The 20931-nt window shown below is 39.2% G+C and overlaps 1 protein-coding gene across 7 annotated transcripts in view; it reads left to right on the forward strand.

Moving 5' to 3' along the window:
* The window catches only part of SIAH1 (siah E3 ubiquitin protein ligase 1), a 28167-nt gene extending 8055 nt beyond the window's left edge, over positions 1-20112 (forward strand). For 3 of the 7 annotated variants that reach the window (XM_017530179.2, XM_017530180.2, XM_037739142.1), the window contains one exon: positions 18186-20112. In XM_017530179.2, the coding sequence (XP_017385668.1) occupies positions 18188-19036 (849 nt within the window). In that variant the 5' untranslated portion in view covers positions 18186-18187 and the 3' untranslated portion in view covers positions 19037-20112. The other 4 variants (XM_037739140.1, XM_017530177.2, XM_017530178.2 and 1 more) reach the window with 4 other exon arrangements.
* The last annotated feature ends 819 nt before the right edge of the window (positions 20113-20931 follow it).

A 20931-nucleotide genomic window follows, 5' to 3' on the forward strand; every position in this document is an offset into this window, starting at 1 on the left:
TCCACCTCCTGGGTTCAGGCAGTTCTCCTGCTTCAGCCTCCTGAGTAGCTGGGATTACAGGCACGCGCCACCATGCCCAGCTTATTTTTTGTATTTTTAGTAGAGACGGAGTTTCACCATGTTGACCAAGATGGTCTTGATCTCTTGACCTCGTGATCCACCGCGCCCGGCAGTTTGTACTCTTTCATTTCTGTTTGCCTTTTTTCACTGACATTATGTTTGTGTGATTAAGGAGTACTACTTAGCTTGTCTGTGACAAAAGTTACCGAGTAGCCATGTGTCCCAGTGCTTCTTATTTTATTATTATTTTTGTTTTTATTAGAGACGAGGTCTCATTATGTTGCCAAGGCTGGTCTCAAACTGATAGGCTCTATCGATCTCCTGCCTTGGCCTCCTGAATTGTTGGGTTTATAGTAGTGAGTCACCATGCCTGGCCTTTTTGTTTTTTAAGTCTTTGTTTTACCCGACAATCTCAAATTCTTTTTGACCAGTATTTCTACAATGATTTTTTTCTTCCCTTTATTCTTCAGGAGGCTCAGCATGGTAGCTCAGGCCTGTAATCCAAGCACTTTGGGAGGCCGAGGCCGGCAGATCACTTGAGGTCAGGAGTTAAAGACTAGCCTGGCCAATATGGTGAAGCCCTGTCCCTTTCGCCACTAAAAGTACAAAAATTAGCTGGGCGTGGTGACATCTACCTGTAATCCCAGCTACTTGGAGGCTGAGGCAAGAGAATCACTTGAACATGGGAGGCATGGTTGCAGTGAGCCGAGATGGTGCCACTGTACCCCAGCCTGGGCAACAGAGCAAGACTCTGTCTCAAAAGAAAAAAAAAAATCTTCAAGAACTTTTAAGTGTAATGTTATAGACAAGATATGACCATAGTAATGCTAGCAAAGACCTTCCATTAAGTTTGTGTTTGCCCTGTCATGTTTGAACTTGCTTTTTTTTTGCTTATTCATTTTTGTTTGTTTTGAACAGGGATCATGGGCACATATGGAAGAAACTAGAAAGGAAAAAAAATCTTTAGAGAACTAGTTATGTTTATAAAGCAGATCTTGCCAGTGAGAAATATTTTCTTAAGCAATTTAATGCCAGTCTTGAATTTTGTAGAAAATATTTCACTGTACTTGGAATTGTCACATTGACCACCTTGGTCTAGTGATGGTTGATACAGTAAATATAAGTGTATACTAGCTTCTCTGCAAAGACTCTATCTTGGAAAGATTACTTCAATAATTTAACAAAATGAAATAATCCTCTACTTCTTAAAACGTCTTGCTGGTTTCCTTCCTTTGTATTACACATTACATTTTACTCTTTTGAATTTGGCCAAAGCTCAGGCTTTGTTAGGAAAGGTAGCTTTACTTTAAAGATTTATCGAGGGCCCTGATTTAACTTTGTTAGAACAACTTCCGATGTCTTGTTTATACAGATGTGAGTTAATTTGTGCAGACTCTATTCTTCTGAGTTTGTGAGGGGAGGGGGGCTATCATAAATTTCATTTTGTCTTTGTTAACTTTTAAAATGTTAAAGATTTATTTTTTTAGCTGGGTGTAGTACTGGGTGCCTGTAATCCCAGCTACTGGGGAGGCTGAGACAGAAGAATTGCTCGAACCTGGGAGATGGAAGTGGCAATGAGCTAAGATTGCACCACTGCACTTCATCCTGGGTGACAGAGCCAGACTGTCTCAAAAAAAAAAAAATTAAGATTTTTTTATAGTATAGAATAAAACATGTGTACAAAACATGTAACTTTTTGTCAGTAGGCTGGTTTTAAATTTCTTGTATCCATCTATTTGAAAAATTTTAAGAAAAAAGTGAAAGCAAGGAGAAAATCAACTTTCGAATTGTGTTTTATATTTTGTAGGAAGTTACTAGCAATTTATCAACAAAATGTGGGAACATAAAATATGCACTAAAAGTTCTAGGTGTAATATTTTTTATTACCAATAATTTTATGAAATATTTGAGAAATACAGAAATGCCCCTCACCTCCAAATGATTATTTGTAATCTGATTATTAAAAAGTAACCTTTGTAGACATTTTGGTGTAGTCTGTGTGTGCTTCACATTTTTTTGTTTTACTCAGCCATAAATATTTTAAAGTTACTAGTTTCTTTGATCTGACTTAAATTCTTGTATTTCTCAGGAAATGATTATCACCTCTAAGAACTATATGTGTTTGAACTGTGTACTATAATTTCAAATGAAGTTTGTACTTACAGTGTCTGTTTCTTGCAGTTTTTCTTGCTTTGTGTGCCTGTAGTTCAGTGGTCCCATTCCTTTGGTTTCTGATTCCAGACTTCCTCTGCCTTTCTCTAATCCTGAGTCTTAAACCATTAAACTACATTCTGGAGTTTGGAGGTCCTTCTAGTTTCTTTTCTGTTTCATTACATGCTGCATACATGCATACATGCGTGAAAATAGATACATCAATGTGCATATCTACTATACTTACCCATTTTTTTCTTTTAACCCAAATTAGATCATAATCTATATATTCTGTGGCTTTTTTTTCCCCTCCTATTTATTTGTTTATTTATTTTGAGATAGAGTCTTGCTCTGTCGCCTAGGCTGGGGTGCAGTGGCCTGACCTCAGCTTTCTGCACCCTCTATCTCCCAGGTTCAAGAGATTCTCCTGCTTCAGCCTCCGGAGTAGCTTGGATTACACGCACCATCATGCCAAGATAATTTTTGTATTTTTAACAGAGATGGGGTTTCACTGGCCAGGCTGGTCTCAAACTGCTGACCTCAAGTCATCCTCCTGCCTCAGCCACCCAGAGTGCTGGGATTACAGGTGTGAGCGACTGCGCACGGCCTCTTGCTCCCATTTACACAGCTGATTCTGACTTGTTAGTATGTCTGATAGATGAATCCATTTTATTTATTTTAAAAAGGCAGCACAGTATTCTGTTGCATGGACCATAATTTAACAACTTTCTTAGGATAGGGCTGTTTTCAGTTTACTGTTACAAACAGGCATCCGTACACCCCCTCACACCAACCCCTTTGCCAACATGTTTGGATTAGAGGATAGATCTTTTTTTTCTTTTTTCTTTTTTTTTTTTTTGAGATGGAGTCTCACTGTGTGTCCTAGCTGGAGTTCAGAAGTCTCCCTGTGTTTGTTTGCCAGGCTGGTCTTGAACTCTTGACCTCAAGTGATTCACCCTCCTCACCTCCTGAAGTGTTGAGTTTATAGGCATGAGCCACCACACCCAGCCAGAGGATAGACTCTTGAAAGAAAAACCACTGATTCAGAGTGTATAATATGCTTTGAATTTTTATACAGACTGCCAGATTTTATGAGAAGCCTTCATAGTGGACATTCCCAAAGGTATAGGAGAATCTGTTTCCCCACATCTTTACCAATACATGGAATCAAATCTTTGAAAACAAATATATGTATATCTTTTCCTTACTAATGCGTGCAATCTGTGATGTTTCTCTTGTGAAGTTTTTGAATTTCTTATTCTTTTATTCTAAAGAGTTTTACATGCACATATGTTAGTTCAGAATCAAATAGTTTCACACTTTTTTTTTTTTTGAGACGGAGTTTCACTCTTGTTACCCAGGCTGGAGCGCAATGGCGCGATCTCGGCTCACCGCAACCTCCGCCCCCTGGGTTCAGGCAATTCTCCTGCCTCAGCCTCCTGAGTAGCTGGGATTACAGGCATGCATCACCATGCCCAGCTGATTTTTTGTATTTTTAGTAGAGACGGGGTTTCACCGTGTTGACCAGGATGGTCTCGATCTCTTGACCTCGTGATCCACCCGCCTCGGCCTCCCAAAGTGCTGGGATTACAGGCGTGAGCCACCGCGCCCGGCACACTTTTTTTTTTTTAAAGAGAAACTTCCCACGCCATTCTTCAGATGTCCTTTTCCGTAAGCAACTACTTTTACCTCTTTTAGCTGATTATTTTTGCATTTATCTTTGTCTTTAAATAACCTGCCTCTTTTGTTTCTAGATTTCAGTTTTTGGCTTTCTTTGTTGATTCTCTTTTGTGACTTTAACTCTTCTTGTCCCCATTGCATGTGCATACCCTTCTCATTCCTATACTCCTAATTTAGTAAGTAACACTGCAGTTTTTTATTTGCATTATCATGACTGTCAGAGTTACCCACAATTCGAGCCATATAATTAACTGATTACTTCTTTCTCTGCATTTTTTAGTTTGTATTTTTTGTAGGTAATATTTTTTTTCCCCTCCTATTTTGGCTTTGTTATCTTCTGTGCTCATAGCTAATGCTGCCTCACATTCCCTGCCAGTTGTCTAAATGTTCTAGCAGGTTGCCCTCTTCTAGCATGAAGTTTTTAGTATCTTCAGTAGTTTCTTTACCTTTCTCCTGGATGCAGTCATCTGTTTATTGTAACCCTGTTCTCTTTCTTGGTTACTTCCCTTATATTTGAAGATCTTGTTTTCCAGGAGCTTCCTAAGAACATACCCAGGGAAGGTATATTTTGAAACCTTGCATCATCATTCTGCCCTCAACACTTTCAGGATAATTGAGTATAGAATTCTAGGATATAATTTTCTTTGAGAATTTAAAAAGCATTGTTCTATTACTTTCTGACTTTGGATGTTGCTGCCAGAAAGTCCAAAGTTCTTGCTTTCATTTATTTATTCATCTAACAAATATTTATTGGAGCCTCTACTGTGTGCCAGGCACTGTATTAAGTTTTTGGGATGTATGTTGAACCAGACAGAAATCCTACCCTCCAATTGAGGACAGGGGACGCCTATAACAACAAATAAAAAATAATAAGTGAATTACGTAACCTGTTAGAAGACAATACATTCTATGAGGGGAAAAGGATAGACTGGTGGGGAATTGGGGAGGGAAAGGAAAAGGAAGAGGCGTGAGATGGCCAAAGATTTAGGAGCACATGGTAGCGGGGCAGTGAGCAGGGCACTGCTTGCTATTTTAAGTAGAGGGTCTGAGTGTCATTGAATGTCACATTTGAGTAAAGATTTGAAGGTTAGGGAGTTAGCCACATGGATATTCAGGAAAAAAGTATTTTAAGGCACAGGCCCACAGGAACAACCTAGCATTGCCATCGAACAAGGAAGTCAATGCAGTGAGTAAAGGGGAACGAAGTAGGAGATGAAGTCAGAGAATGGGAACACAGCACCATATTGTGTCCTTATACATAATAGTCCCTTGTGGGCTATTTTTAGGATTTCAGCTTTTACTCTAACGTGGGTAGCCAGTGGAGAGTATAGAGCAGAGATTTACATCATCTGATATAAAACGGAGCTGGATTAATTAATCTAGTTGCTATGCTTAGCATATTAGGTGGTGAGGGTGGGCGACATAGCTGGAAACAGGGAGACTGGTTGGGAGGATATTGCCGTAATACAGATGAGCCATATTGGTGGCTTGGACTAAATGGTAGTAGTAGTGGTAGTGAGGAATGGTTGGAGTCTGAATATATTTTGAAGGGAGGTGCAGTAAGATTTCCTTACTGTTTTAGATGGATGTAGTGAAAGAGAAGAGAATCAAGGCTGACTTGAAGGCTTTTGACCTGAGTAACTGGAAGGATGGAGTTGCTATCAATTGAAAAAAGGAAGGCTCTGAGTAGAGAGACTTGGAGAGGTGATAAGGAGCTTCTCTTTGGCCATCCCCCTGAAGGGGCAATTGGATGTACATGGGGGGTTTCAGACAAATCTGGAGGGTGTAAGAGGAAGCTGAGGAGTGACTGGTGAGATAGGAAAACCAAGAGTATATGAAGTGGATGAACAGAGTTTATCAGGCAGGAGCCCAGTGATCTGTCAGCTCTGTCAAGTGTTGCTGACAGTTCAAAACTTGCAGTTTAAATACAAACAAAACACAGAACCATTGAAATTCAAATTTAACAATTCACTAAAATATTGGATACTGTCTGCTGAATTTAAGTCTTGAAACAGCACTTATGGGGTTGACTTACAGTTATGAAAGAATGGGCAGGTTCTTTTTCAGTTAAGCATCCCTTAATGGCCCTGTATCATATGGTCATATGAGATCTTATTTTTTTACTGACATCTAAGTGCTTTAGTGGAAACCATGGTGGCATTTAGGCTTTGCTTCACACAAATGCATTATTTGTGTATTAAACCTACCTAAGCGTTTCTATTTAGCTTGCATAATTAGAGCACTATAGGACCAACTTAGAGTCAATGTAACCATAAATATGAATAGAGGCATTTAATTACATGGCTAACAGGTGTATTCAAATTATTCAGAATGTGCCGATACTGTTTTTTAGGCTATTAAAAACAGGAAAGTTAAACATTAAATTATTAGAGAAATGTGACCTCCTTGTAAATAGAATCTTAGTTTGAGGGAAATAAGTATAGGTTGTTAATTTTTGTGTTACATCCTTAGTTGAAATAACTAACATGGTTTGGCTAGAGTTTCAGGTAACATTGCTTATGTCAACACAGATTATAACTATTTTGGCTGATTATAATTGAATTTTAATAAGGCTCTATGATTTTTTAATCTGATCTCAAAAGGTATCATCAGGCTCTATGATTTTTTAAAAGATGGCATTTCTTTCCTTTAAATTCCATTGCTTTTTTCTATTTTACTAGTAAAGAGCCATCAATCTTAAAATGTATCAGACTCTCTAATGTGACTTTTTACCTGGTTTCTTTAACCTTCTTTAGTCTTCTTAGCATTGTGCTCTTTTATGCCTAGTTCAGTATCACAAACTCTTTATAGATTACTGCTAATTTTGATCTGCTGTAAAAAATTTTCTGAGTGTGTATGTGTGTGTGTGTGCGCGCACGCGTGTGTACATACTTAACCTACCAGACTTGTCAGATGGAATGTGATGTTGAATGTGTTGTATGGTAGAGCGTAGAACTAGGTACCATGTGTTTTATAAGTAAGGTTTTAAAAAGCACAGCTTAAATGCCAAGATGAAGTAAAAAAGCAAGTGTGTATTGGAATGTTTGAGAATTTTGTATCCTTAGAGAATATGAAACATAAGGCAGTAAATGATTGTATTCAGATAACTAAGTAAATAGTATTTGGATGCCTTTAGGCACTGAGACTTGGTTATACTGCAGATTAGTTTGTAATCAAGACTGACATAGTCTCAATAATTTTAATTTCAAGTGTGCTGCTAAAAAGTTTTAAGGTAATTTGAAAATTTTAGTAATGTGTGGCATGAAATAAAAAGTTGAAAAAGCCTGTTTGATCCTCTGCCTGGTTCTGTTGCTCTTCTCTGCTCTTACCTCTCCTTGATACTTACTTTTCTTTGATTTCATATCTAGTGACTTAATGGCAAACTTAGAATGATATGTGATTCTATCACTTCGATGGAAAATAAAGGTTTAAAGACTTTAGGAAGTTTGTATTTTCTTGACACATTTTTGTAAATATGGAAAAGATGTTTTGAATGCTAAATTAAATATTTCATATCTGGGTAAGGAGAACATACATACTGTTTTTTAGGGTTATTCAAAAGAAGCTGAAATTAGAGACAATGAAACCTCTGGCTGTGCTTGTATTTATTTCAAGGCACTGTATTGCCCAGGCTGGAGTGCATGCAGTAGCTATTCACAGACACAGTCATGGTGCAGTACAGCCATGAACTCTTGGGCTCACATGATCCCCTCTCTTCAGCCTCTTGAGTAGCTGAGACTACAGGTATGTGCCAGCTTGCTCTTATTCATTTTTTCTGATCATTTTTCTCATCTGTAAAATGGGGATAAAACTCACTTTATGAAGATTAAATAGTGTGCATGAAGCTGCTGGCACGATGCCTTGCAGGTCAATATTGCCCAGTTAATATAGCATCTTTCACAGCAAACGTTTTTCATCCTTCTAATCAGTGGAATCTATTTCACAGCAAGCTATTTTTTTTTTTTTTTTTTTAAGACAGAGTCTTGCTCTGTCACTCAGCCTGGAGTGCAGTGGTGCAATCATAGTCCACTGCAGCTTTTGAACTTTTGGCCTTAGGCTAGCCTCCCCTCAGCCTCTTGAAGGAGCCAGGACTACAGGTGTGCACCACCGTGCCTGGCTTATTTTCAAAATACTTTTGTAGAGATAGGTTCTTGCCATCTTGCTCAGGCTGGACTCCTGGCCTCAAGCAATTACCCCACCTCTGTGTGACCTTTATTTTCAGTTGCAGTCTCAAGGTATAAAAATGAACACAGTAGGTTGAAACAGCAGTTTTCAGTTTGGTCCTACTGTAGTATAATGCAGGTCTTTGTGTTCAGGTGTTCAGTGTAGGGTTTCTTGTGTGGCTCTGTAAAGAGCACTAAGTCACTTGTCAGCAATATACCGAATGTTCCCACTACTTGATTTCAGTTAATGTCCAGAGTTTGTGAATGGTATAGTTTTTCACAAAAGATAGACTTGAAACCCAGGAAATTGTAATTTTTTTTCCCAGTATAAAACTAATTAGTAAGAGCTGAAGTGGGAATTCAGGTTTGAGCTTTTTGTTACAACCAAATTCAGTATATACATAGCTACATTTTTGAGGTGTGCTATTAAAAGATGAAATTACTTTCTAGGAGTTGGTGAGTTATGGAATTCTGTCACAAACAAGATATATTTTAAAAACTTAGAGAATTGGTGTGGAAATACATCCCATTTGTAAAGATTATAGTTATGGTGGTAAAATGATTTACTTTTTCATTGTTACTTTAAAGTGAATTTTATTTTATTTTTCTGAGATGGAGTCTCACTCTTTTGCCCAGGCTGGAGTGAAGTGGCATGATCTCAGCTCACTGGAACCTCCTCCCCCTGGGTTCAAGCGATTCTTTCACCTCAGCTTCCCAAGTAGCTGGGATTGCAAGGCGCGCGCCACTACGTCTGGTGAACTTATGTAGTTTTAGTAGAGATGGGGTTTCACTATGTTGGCCAGGCTGGTCTTGAACTCCTGACCTCAGGTGATCTGCCCTTCTCAGCCTCCTAAAGTGCTGGGATTACGAGCATGAGCCACCAATAAAGGTCAACTTTTTCTTTTTTTTCTTTTCTTTTTTTTTTTTAAGCAGCTTTCATAGCTGAAGGCCAACTTTTTCTTAAACAACCAGGACTTTTTCTTAAAAGGGTTAGGACTCATAGGATCAACTATTCAGCTTCTGCCCTGGTAGCTTGAAAGCAGAGACAGTCTATAAATGACTAGGTTTAACCATATTTCAGTAAAACTATTTCCCAAAACAGGGAGCTGGCCTGTGGGATATAGTTTGCTAACCACTGGTGTCAAGGGTTGCTCATACCAAAAAGTTGGAAAACTACTGGTGGGGAATGTGGAAGGTGGGAATGGACCACAAGAAATAGTCAACAAGAAATTTTCAAATGGTAAGAGATAATATGAAGACCATAAGAAGAGTGGTCTGATCGTTAAAGTTTATAATCAGGAAAGGACTTCAGATAAAAAGTTAACGTTTGTTAACTCTTACTTAACTAGGTTTCATCTCTCCTTTTTTGATTGACGATTCCTCTGGTGTTGGGAGGGGAAAAAAAGCAAAAGATAATCTAATTTTTTTTTTATTTTTTGAAATCTTATTACACTTAAATTCAGAAAGGTTAGTATTTTTTAAAATTAGAAAATATCCCAAGCCTATCTGCTTTAACAGGATCTAGGAAATGATCACGTAAAGCCTAGGTCAGAGGCTGGGCACGGTGGCTCACTCCTGTAATCCCAGCACTTTGGAAGGCCGAGGTGGGTGGATCATGAGGGCAGGAGTTCGAGACCAGCCTGACTAACATGGTGAAACCCTGTCTCTACTAAAAATACAAGAATTAGCCCGGCATGGTGGCTTGCGTCTGTAATCCCAGCTACTCAGGAGGCTAAGGCAGGAGAATCATTTGAACCTGGGAGGTGGAGGGTGTCCTAGATTAGAGCTGCCCAAGGCTGATAAAAAGAACATTGATCAAAGTTATATGATATCTAGCAAGTTAATTCTAATTCTCTGTATGTCTTTTTTGTTTGTTTTGAAAATGGAAGGATTATGTAAGATCTTTTCCAAGTCTGAAATTTCTGATATGTTTGTGTGCTCTGCCTAGGATACCTTTTGCCACTCCCTACCCATTCTAAGTCCTCCTTAATCAGAGAGCCCTAACTTCCATCTCTTACTAGTTTTATGAAACGTTTAACTTTGAAATGTTTCCTTTTTCTTTTTTTTTTTTGAGATGGAGTTTCACTCTTCTTGCCCAGTCTGGAGTGTAGTGGCATGATCCTGGCTCACTGCAACCTTGAACCTTCCCGTGTTCAAGCAATTCTTGTGCCTCAGCCTCCTGAGTAGCGGGGATTACAGGCACCTGCCACCACACTTGACTATTTTTGTATTTTTAGTAGAGACAGGTTTTTACCATGTTGACCAGGCTGGTCTCAAACTCCTGACCTCAAGTGATCTGCCAGCCTTGGCCTCCCAAAGTGTTGGTATTACAGGCGTGAGCCACCGTGCCCAGCATTGAAATCTATTTTCTTAAGTAAGATGGGGATAAATATCTTAACTTTGGTAATTGGAAAGGTTAAATGAGAACATATGCAAACCATTGAGGACTATACCTGGCACTTAGCAGGTGCTTAATAAGTGTTTTGGGGTAGTTGTTCATTAGTGAGAATAAAGGGAAGTCTCCACTTTGCCTCTGTATTTAGCTTGCTGACTCTGGAACCCATTGAGACTAGCAGCAAACGCAAAACCAACAACCAACAATCAAGGTCCAAGGAGAGATGTGAAAATTTAGCATGAAAACTTCTATAGAGGGGTTAAGGAGCTACAAAAGTAATGTAATCAGAATTTATGTGGCTCTTCCTACTTAAGGGAAAGGCAAGGCAAGGAAGCAGCCATTCTATCAGTCTCTGTTCACTTGCTGGAGATTGAGGATACCTATGTATATATTTTGGAAAATGCTTTGGCATATCAGAAGGTTATCTGCAAAGGACTGAGAATGAAAATGACATTAGGTTTTTCATTGACATCACTGAATAGCAGAAGACAGTGGGCGTAGTTTACGTAGTTCTTAGAGAAAAGGGTTGTGACCAGGTTTCTAAGCTGTGGAATTTATGCAAGAGCTTCAGACTACTAAAATGGAGATGGAGAAGTAATCACTTATGTAATCCTTTCAAAAACTTTCTTTGAAGTATTGTGATTACACCACAAAATTAAGGATTCAAGGGTAGTTAGGTTTGATTGATTGCTTTGACAAAGTCAGGAGTTTAGTATAATCTTGAATATACCTGGTGGGAAAGCAAAAGTTTTACTATTGGCATGTTGAAGGGCTTGCAGTGTTTTGGGGCATCTTACACTTTATGTTTTCAAGACAGGGGCTCACTCTTGCACAGACATAGCTTGCAGCCTTTACCTCCCAGGCTCAGATGAGGCTCCCATCTCAGCCTCCCAAATAGCTGGCTCTACAGTGCATGCCACCACACCCAGCTAATTTTTTGCATTTTTTTTGTAGAGATGAGGTCTCAGTATATTGCCTAGGCTGGTCTCGAACTCCTGGGCCAAAGTGATCGTCCCACCTCAGCCTCCCAAAGTGCTGGGATTACAGGTATGAGCCACCATACCCCATGTATATGCTAATTTTTAGCTTGGGTGGAAACCTCAAAATAAAGTGATTTAGCAAGTGTTGTATTTTGCATTGAACACATTTGAATCAGGATTTGCCTTTCCTCTGTGTCGTCTTCTGTTGACAGCAGTTTTCCTGGGTGTCCCTAAACTCTAATATAGTCTTTCTAGAACTATTAGTATAACTTTTCTTCTGTAGTTGCAAAGTTTTCAGAATTCAGGAAAAATGGAGCTTTTAGGAAAAACAAAATTTAAAAAAATTTTGCTTTGCTACAGTTCTGGAAACTAGATTGTTTACTTTATTGTCCTCATTATAACAATGTTTGATTTTTTAAACTTTTGGCATTTTAAGCTGTTGAATTTTTAAGAGACTTAATTTTGTCATTGTGTAAGAAGCAAGTAAATCTTAATGGAAGCAATGTTTAATTAACATTTTAACTTAAAACAATTTCTACATAATACCTGCCACAATGTCGAATGAATTTGGAAAGCACTCTTATAACCAAAAGGCATTCTGGGAACAAGAAAAGTCTTAAGTGTTTTGAATGGAGGAGTTTTATTTAAGATTTCTAATGCAAAGAGTAAATTTGTAATCTGATAACTCTAATTTTATTTTATAATACTTTATTGTTTCTAAGAATAATTTTTGTGTTACTAGGGGTGGGTAGTGATAATTACATCCTATCCTTTGTTGTTGTTGTTGTTGTTACTGTTGTTTTGAGACTCAGTCTTGCTCTGTCACCAGGCTGGAGTGCAATGGCACGATCTTGGCTCACTTTAACCTCCGCCTCCTAGGTTCAAGTGAGTCTTCCGCCTCAGCCTCCTGAGTAGCTGAGATTACAGATGCATGCCACCACACCCGGCTAATTTTTGTATTTTTGTAGAGACAGCGTTTCACCATGTTGGCCAGGCTGGTCTTGAACTCCTGACCTCAGGTGATCCGCCTGACTCGGCCTCCCAAATGGCTGGTATTACAGGCGTGAGCCACGGTGCCCAGCCCTTTTTTGTTTTTTTTTTTGTCTGTTTTTTTGTTTATTAAATTAAGAATAAAAATGTTTTACTTTTTGCTCATTTTGACTGTTTTCACAGTTGTTAATCAGACTAATCTTTATAAAGTAGTTTATTGTCCCCTTTAGAGAAAATATAGCTAAAAATCACCAGTGTCCTGATACAGATAACTAACTCATTGGTCTGATGTTGTAGTCCTCTTGATTTTTCACCCCATTCCTCCTATGTTCTGTTTGTAATTTTGTTTACAGTATATTATGACGTTTTTTCATATCTGACTATATTTCTCCATTTTAAACTTTTATAATTTATAAAAGGAAGCAAAGATTACCACATGTAATTGAGAATAAAAGTTTATCTTTCTACTATAGGTATGCTAAAATGGTAAAGCAATGGCGGAATGCTCTGAAATTACTAAGACAGCTTTAAAGGCTGATTCTAAAATGTTTTGATTCAGATTGACATCTACTTAAACTATATACCAAACTAGGCTTGAGACGTAGGCTTTAGAAAGTGTAGGTAATAGTGCATTTTTATTAAGTTTTGGATTTTTGCCAATTTTGGATTCTATGGGCTTGTCTTAAGGTACCTCTGTGAACTTTTCAGCTCTTTGTAAAACTAGTGTAAAAAAATTAAATGGTAATTCTACCTAGTTGAGAATTCTACCTAGTTGAGAATTAAGGTTTATTGTGGTAAAAATTAAATAGTGGTTGATTCTTGGCAGGTATGTTTGATCACCTTTGGAAGCTTAAGGCATCTATTGTGTGTGTCTTGGATCTACAAATTCTAGGTCTCTTGACTAATTGATGACTTTGAGGCAATTAGCTCAAGTCTCAACTGAAAATTTAAATATTCTGGAATATGTCACACCCATGATACACATAAATTATCCACCTCAATCTAGATAAAAGCCACTTGAGGCTGGAAACAGTCCAGTTTTATAGCTGAACAAGTGGTGGAGCCTGGGTTTGAATCCAAGTGTAAATGACTGTAGAATGCTTCTACTTTTCTGACTTAATTAAGTAGAGGGGCCTGTCCATAGATCACTGGTTTTCAGACTGTGCTGTAAGGAGTTTGGCAAACAGTGAAATATCTGTTGCTTGAGAAGTAGTCATCTTTTTGTTGTATACATTTTGGTTATTTTATAATTCTGCTTGGAAGAGTTTATCTAAAATACTTGAAGTTTTCTGCTCTAGGGAAATTTAAGATCTGTTGAATGAATAAATGTTAGAAAATAAAAATACAGACTGGGCATAGTGGCTCACGCCTGTAGTCCAGCACTTTGGAAGGCATGACAGGTGGATCATGTCAGGCCAGGAGTTCGAGACCAGCCTGGGCAACATGGGGAATCCCTGTCTTTACAAAAAATATAAAGAAAGTTAGCCGAAAATGGTGGCGCCGGCCTGTGGTCCTAGTGACTGGGGAGATTGAGGTGGGAGGGGATTGCTTGAGCCCGAAAGACCTAGGCTGCAGTGAGTGGAGATTGTGCCATTGCACTCAGACCTGGGCAAGAGTGAGACCCTGTCTCAAAAACAAAAACAAAAAACTTGTCTGTGGGGTAGACTGTATCTATTTTCAATCATATTTCTTTTCTTAATACTGTTTTGTGTAGCCTATATTAACACACTGTTAATAGAGTGAGGAAGTGGTTAGAGTTAAAATTTCTTGCTGAAAGTGGGTAATGTGCAATTCCCTGCATTGGGTTGACTCCCCTCTGCCAGCTCTTACTGCATTTAGAGGCTGCCCTAAGCATGATGTAATGACAGGTTAAACCTCTGCACGCACTAGCTGATGCAATGCAAATCTGAGGCCCAGGACTTTATTGGGGCAAGGGTAATGCTTGTTTAAAAACAAAACAAGCTACTCTGCGTTTAATGAGGCCATTTAAGATGGCTTTCCCAGAGTGGGAAGAGAGTATACTCTCTTAGGAGGTTTAAGTAGGAGTTTAATGTGGCAGAAGTATGCTTACTACTTTTCCTGCAAAGTCTTTTCGCAGCGGGGAAGGGGAGTTTAAAATACATTGCCGATAGGAGAAGTGAAGTGAGCCAGAATTGAGGAAATTTGTAGTTGATGCCAGTAAATAGCTGTTGAATGAATTAGGGAGAATGTTTTCACTCTAAAATTTTAGAGTTCGGATAAACCTGGAACGTAGCGCCAGTGTGGCCACGCATTTCCAAGGTATGCTGTAGCTCTTAGATTGAAACCGTAAGAAACTCCTGATGTTCTACTATTCTGACAATACCGAAAACGGCATGGTTCCACCTAACTTTAAACTGGTGGAAATGCTGAGGAAGGCTCGATGTCGCTGCGGTGCGGTGGTATGAGGTCCATGGCGGGGTGGCCTGGGGTCAGAGCTGCGGGGTCCCGGGGCCCCGCCCTGGGCTGTGGGGCGGGGCTTGCGGGCAGGGCCCCACCTCTGCGCGAGCGAGACGGGCACCGCCCTGCACGCTGCGCGCCCTGGACTGGCCCTTGGCTCTCCGGGTTGGAGCGGGCGTTCCCGGCGCAGGCCCATCCCCGGCTGGCCGAGGCTCCAAATGGCTCTCCCGACAGGCGGGCTCCTGCAGTAGCCCCTTAGCTGGCTCAGGGAGCGCACTTCCTTCTCAGCCAGCGGGTGACCCCTCTACCGGAGCCGAGCAGGAGCCTACCCAGTGAATCTGGAGAAGACAAACTTGGGAGACAGACGAAGGCTTAGGGCACGGTGGAGGACAGCGCAGCTGTGGCTCCCATTTTTGGAGATGCAGCCGAATTTGAGCTCACAGGGAGGTGTGGTTGCCTCCTGGGGATGGAAAGGCTTCCTTTTTCCACCTCTGTAACTGGTGCTTCTGAGAAGTGAAACGATATTTGGATCCTGACCTCAGACGCGAATTTGGGTCTTTTGTGCTTAGGAGCAGAAAAGTGCCCAGGAGGGTCCTGTACCTTTACTTCTTGAGGAAAAGGCAGTGAGCTGCCTGAGTTCTCATGACGGGAAAGCCTATTCCACCTTCTCTGTACTCCTGGAGGGGAGTCTTGTTCACATGTTTACCAGCGACTAGGACAAGGAAGAGAAAAGGTATTGACATTAAGAGGATGGGTTGCTGAGGCTGTGAAACTTGAACGCTGTTAGTCAGTGGAACCTGCCTGGCTTACGGAATGGCTGCAGCAGAATCGAGCTGTTTCCTAGGTTAGCAGTCATGTTTCATTTGGGCTGTTGTGCTTTTTTTCTGTTTAAATCAAACTTCAGGTTACGTCATGACTTCTGCAGGGCTGTCCTTGGTTCCTACTGCAGGGCGGCTGTATGGTTGGGATTCCTTTTCTGTTTCAAGATGGAGCTGGGTTACACCTTTGGAGCTTTGAGAGGCTTTAGCAATTGCTGTCCTGTATACCTCCATTCACAAGAACTCCTGTTCACATTTCGCTTTTCACACTTGGAGGAAGAGTTAAAATGTGCTTTCTACTACAGTGTTTGGAAAATGATAAAGATGTAATGTGAGCCTGAACTGTTGATGATAAATGTATAACTATTGCTAGGTCAAGAAATTGAAAAATAATGTTTTGCTTGGTCTGTAGCTGTGTTGTGTTAAATATAAACTGAGTTTACTGCCCTTGGACGTGATTCTCTGGTTTGGTTTAGTAATTTGAAAGGCATTGGTTGCCTAGACTGTTTTGTGCCCAAGGAACCACTTTCTAATTGTTATGCTGCTTAATTCAGTAAGCAGCATAAACTGGACCATGCAGTAGGCATACAGCATACAGCCAGGATGTTTTGGCAATGCTGAGCCCACTGTTTTACAAGTGACATAAAATGGATGGATCATCGTATGTACAAAGAATCCACTCAGGGAAACTGGATTACAGGAGAGTTCCTTTATAGTCCTTTTGTCAGGGGACAGAACACCTGGGTCACACAGGGCTTCAGATGAGAGTTGATTCATGTTCTGAGTCTATATGATGAGACACATTATGATGGAATTGTCACTTTTGTGGCCTCTTGAACTTTAAAATATACCTTTAGTGATGTGGAATTAATCTTTATTTTTTCCTTCACCCTCAGCCTTCATTTAAGGTATCAGTTGGTAACCACCTGAGTAATCTAGAACCAAAGATGCATTTATTTGGTCATATTGGTAACTAACATTGTTTCTTAAAAGTTTCTTGCAACAGAATAATGACTATAATTGAGATAAAACATTAATTTTAAGACTTTAACTTTGTAAGAGTATGGCTTAGTATAGTTACTAGGAGTGTACTCTTAGGACATCTACCGATCTTTTTTTTCACCCCCAAGACAAATAGTGACCTCCCATATCCCAGCCCAGGGAGTTTTTTGGGAAAAGTTGCTTGTTTTATCTTTGACTCAGCCTGACTAGTTACATTGTTGATCATTTCTTCCAAATGACATTTATCTGTCAAATAATGTTGATTAGTTTGCTGATGAATGTTTCAGCAATGCTGGAGAACCCTAGGCTACACCTGTTGACTCCATCCCCCACCCCCAGTGTGGTGTGTCTCTTTGCCATGCTGTCTGCATTCTTCCCCTGTTCACTGTTTCTTCCTGACTCTCCTTCTTTGTTCATTATGTCTGATTTATATTATGGATTGGAAATAGAACAGAAAGATATGCTTTCTCTGTGAGACCAAAAAGTTTTATTTGAGATGGCTCTCCATTTCTCCCATGTCTTCCCTCACTTTTGCTGTTTTTTAATTTATTTTTATATTTTTGCTACCTTCACTAGAGAGTACATCCCTTCACTCTTGAGGTGGGCACTGATCAGTAGGAAATAAGATCAGTACCTGGCTGATGATAATTTGGGGAAAAGATTGTTAGATAAAGGGGATGGCAGCAGATCTTTCCCCTTGTGACCCCCCTCCTCATTCCCAAATTACACCTCTAGAGTAGATAACAGCTCACCATTAAGAAGAGTTAATGGAAGGCATTTGAACTACACTCATCCCATAGTATCCTCAGAAGATTAGTTCCAGGACCCCCTTCCCCATACCAAAACCTGAGGATATTCAAGTCCCTGATAAAACATGGTGTCATATTTGTATATAACCTGTGCATATTCTCCTGTATAATTTATCTCTGGATTACTTAATACAATGTGAATAATATGTAAATAGCTGTTATATATGTTGTATTTTTAAAATTTTGTATTATTTTAAAATTTTTCTGAATATTTTCAATCCATGGCTGGTGAAGTCCTTAGATGCAAATTCTGCGGATACAGAGTGCCGATTTTACCCAGGACCTTACCTGTAACTCCCTGTGCCTCTCAACAGCTGACTCAGAATTGGAAAGAAATGGAGTAAGGGAATCTCAGAGAAGGAGAGAGTCCTATCAAAATGGATTTGATTAAACTTTAGTTCCTTGTATAGTTTCTCTAGTTGTTTATGGTCCATTTTTTATTTAAGATGATTTTTACTTTTTTTTCTTAAAGGGAGTTCCAAATGTGTTCTGGAACATTTTGAAAATAGAGCTTATCCACTGTGCAGATCCTAATAATCAAAGTGCACGTTCAGTGTAATTTTATTTTTTTAGTATCTTTTTAAAAATCCTATTTTTCTTTCTCTTTTGCACAGTAAATTTTGCATGAAACTTTAAAAGTACTTCTGGCATGTAAACATTATTTAAAAAATAAGTCATGGTTGTAATTATTCTCCTGCTTCCTTATGTGTTTATTTCAGAAATGAGCCGTCAGACTGCTACAGCATTACCTACCGGTACCTCGAAGTGTCCACCATCCCAGAGGGTGCCTGCCCTGACTGGCACGACTGCATCCAACAATGACTTGGCGAGTCTTTTTGAGTGTCCAGTCTGCTTTGACTATGTGTTACCACCCATTCTTCAATGTCAGAGTGGCCATCTTGTTTGTAGCAACTGTCGCCCAAAGCTCACATGTTGTCCAACTTGCCGGGGCCCGTTGGGATCCATTCGCAACTTGGCTATGGAGAAAGTGGCTAATTCAGTACTTTTCCCCTGTAAATATGCCTCTTCTGGATGTGAAATAACTCTGCCGCACACAGAAAAAGCAGACCACGAAGAGCTCTGTGAGTTTAGGCCTTATTCCTGTCCGTGCCCTGGTGCTTCCTGTAAATGGCAAGGCTCTCTGGATGCTGTAATGCCCCATCTGATGCATCAGCATAAGTCCATTACAACCCTACAGGGAGAGGATATAGTTTTCCTTGCTACAGACATTAATCTTCCTGGTGCTGTTGACTGGGTGATGATGCAGTCCTGTTTTGGCTTTCACTTCATGTTAGTCTTGGAGAAACAGGAAAAATACGATGGTCACCAGCAGTTCTTTGCAATCGTACAGCTGATAGGAACACGCAAGCAAGCTGAAAATTTTGCTTACCGACTTGAGCTAAATGGTCATAGGCGACGATTGACTTGGGAAGCAACTCCTCGATCTATTCATGAAGGAATTGCAACAGCCATTATGAATAGTGACTGTCTAGTCTTTGACACCAGCATTGCACAGCTTTTTGCAGAAAATGGCAATTTAGGCATCAATGTAACTATTTCCATGTGTTGAAATGGCAATCAAACATTTTGTGGCCAGTGTTTAAAACTTCAGTTTCACAGAAAATAAGGCACCCATCTGCCTGCCAATCTAAAATTCTTTTGGTAGGTGAAAGCTAGACACATGAAGGTAAATAAAAAGAAAGGCTGTTAAATACAGGAAACAGTTGCATGTAGTAACACTAATATATTTAAAAATAAGTCAACAGTAAACCACTGAAAAAATGTATGTATATACACCCAAGATGGGCATCTTTTGTATTAAAAAAGAAGAAAGCATTGTAAAATAATTCTGAGTTTTGTGTTTGTTGTAGATTGTATTGTTGAAAAATAATGGGCTTTTTTGTTATGTTTCTGTGTGTGTGAGTGCGTGCGTGCGTGGGTGTGTGCGTGTTTGGGTTTTTTTCCTTTAACTGACAAGCCATCTTGAGTGGTCATGGGCCACTGCTTTTCCCCTTTGTGAGTCAATACATAGTGCTGCTGTGTGCTTTTTTGTGTGTGTATTTGCTAATTTTTATTAATTCTAGTTTTTCATTAAATAAATTTGACTTTCTTTTCTGTAATTCAGGTTTTTCCTCACTTTTTTTTGTACCATTTTAAAGTTGTCTTTTGATATGCATAATTGTTTATGGTAAAATTTATAACATGCATTCAATACATACTTTCTTTTCCCCATTAATCAGTTCATTAGAAATATTTTAAAATCAGCTATTTTATGAAACTATGAGTTTCAGAAAGTAAAGGTGACATCGGGAAAATTATCAAAAGCTATTTAAAGCATATATAAGATGGTCTCTCTTTCTGTCTTCTACAGATGAGTCACACCTTTGAGTTTAATCTTTGAAAGGTTAGAGAATCAATTAATTCTTATAATGAAAATCGGGCTTTTGTTTCCTTTTTCAAATATCTTGGACAAATCATCTGTTTAAAATTTGTTCTTGTATTTATTGGTTTTGCAGAAGAAGGCATCGTCATGCACAGTATTTGTAATTAAAAGCAAATCATTTGTTTAAAAAGGCAGTTTGCAAAAAAAAATGTTTTTGGTCTTTTATAATTCTCATTAAAAGAATATCTCGCAAATTAAAAAAATCTTACTGTGTCTGCTTTAACTCTAAGTTTGATAAAATCCAAACTTATTTTCCTGTTTCATTCTCTGATTATATAGCAGAAAGCTGTGTGTTGTCATTTTAAGTGTGGTAGAGTTATATTCTAAATCACAGCAAATAACTGGGTATATGGCCTCTGGATTACAGTCTGTTCCCCCCGCCCCCCCATTTCAATTGTTACAACTTTTTCAGGAGAATGACTAAAATGGTGACCACTTTTCACCTCTTTAAAAAAGCACAATGAAAGAATAAATTTACTATTTCATAGCCTAGTGGCTAAGAGCCTTGGTTCTGCAGCCGGACTTCCAGGCACCTGGGTGCCAGTCTCAGCTCTACCTCACTTGGGCCCAAGTTTCCTAATGTGTAAAGTGGGGTTAAATTATGGTAGATACCTCTAGTTTAAATGGGCTACAGGTGCATTACCCAAAACACTGCTTTGTTCATATCAGCATCCAGTGAATGTTAGCTACAGTTACGCCTTTAGAACCATGTAGTTAACTGTTGCTAATTACTTTGACACACATGGCAAGATTCTGAAATTGAATGTTCAAAGATAATTTTGTGTGGTTCTGTGGGTACTCTAAGCCTAGAAAGTCAATGAAAATTAATTTGGACTTCACCCTTATACCACTACTGATTCTGGATAATTTTGGGTAAGAGTTTATTTCTTCTATCCATTTTCAGAAAAGATGATTGTGTAGTCTCTTCCCTACGTAAGTATTATCTTTTGAACTGGTTGTAATGTGCTTGTGTAGCCATTTTTATGGTGAAAGAGTAAGAGTTCAACCACAAATTTATATCC

This window comes from Cebus imitator, unplaced genomic scaffold, assembly GCF_001604975.1.
Source record: "Cebus imitator isolate Cc_AM_T3 unplaced genomic scaffold, Cebus_imitator-1.0 Scaffold63, whole genome shotgun sequence".
In the NCBI taxonomy this organism is placed as follows: Eukaryota; Metazoa; Chordata; class Mammalia; order Primates; family Cebidae; genus Cebus; species Cebus imitator.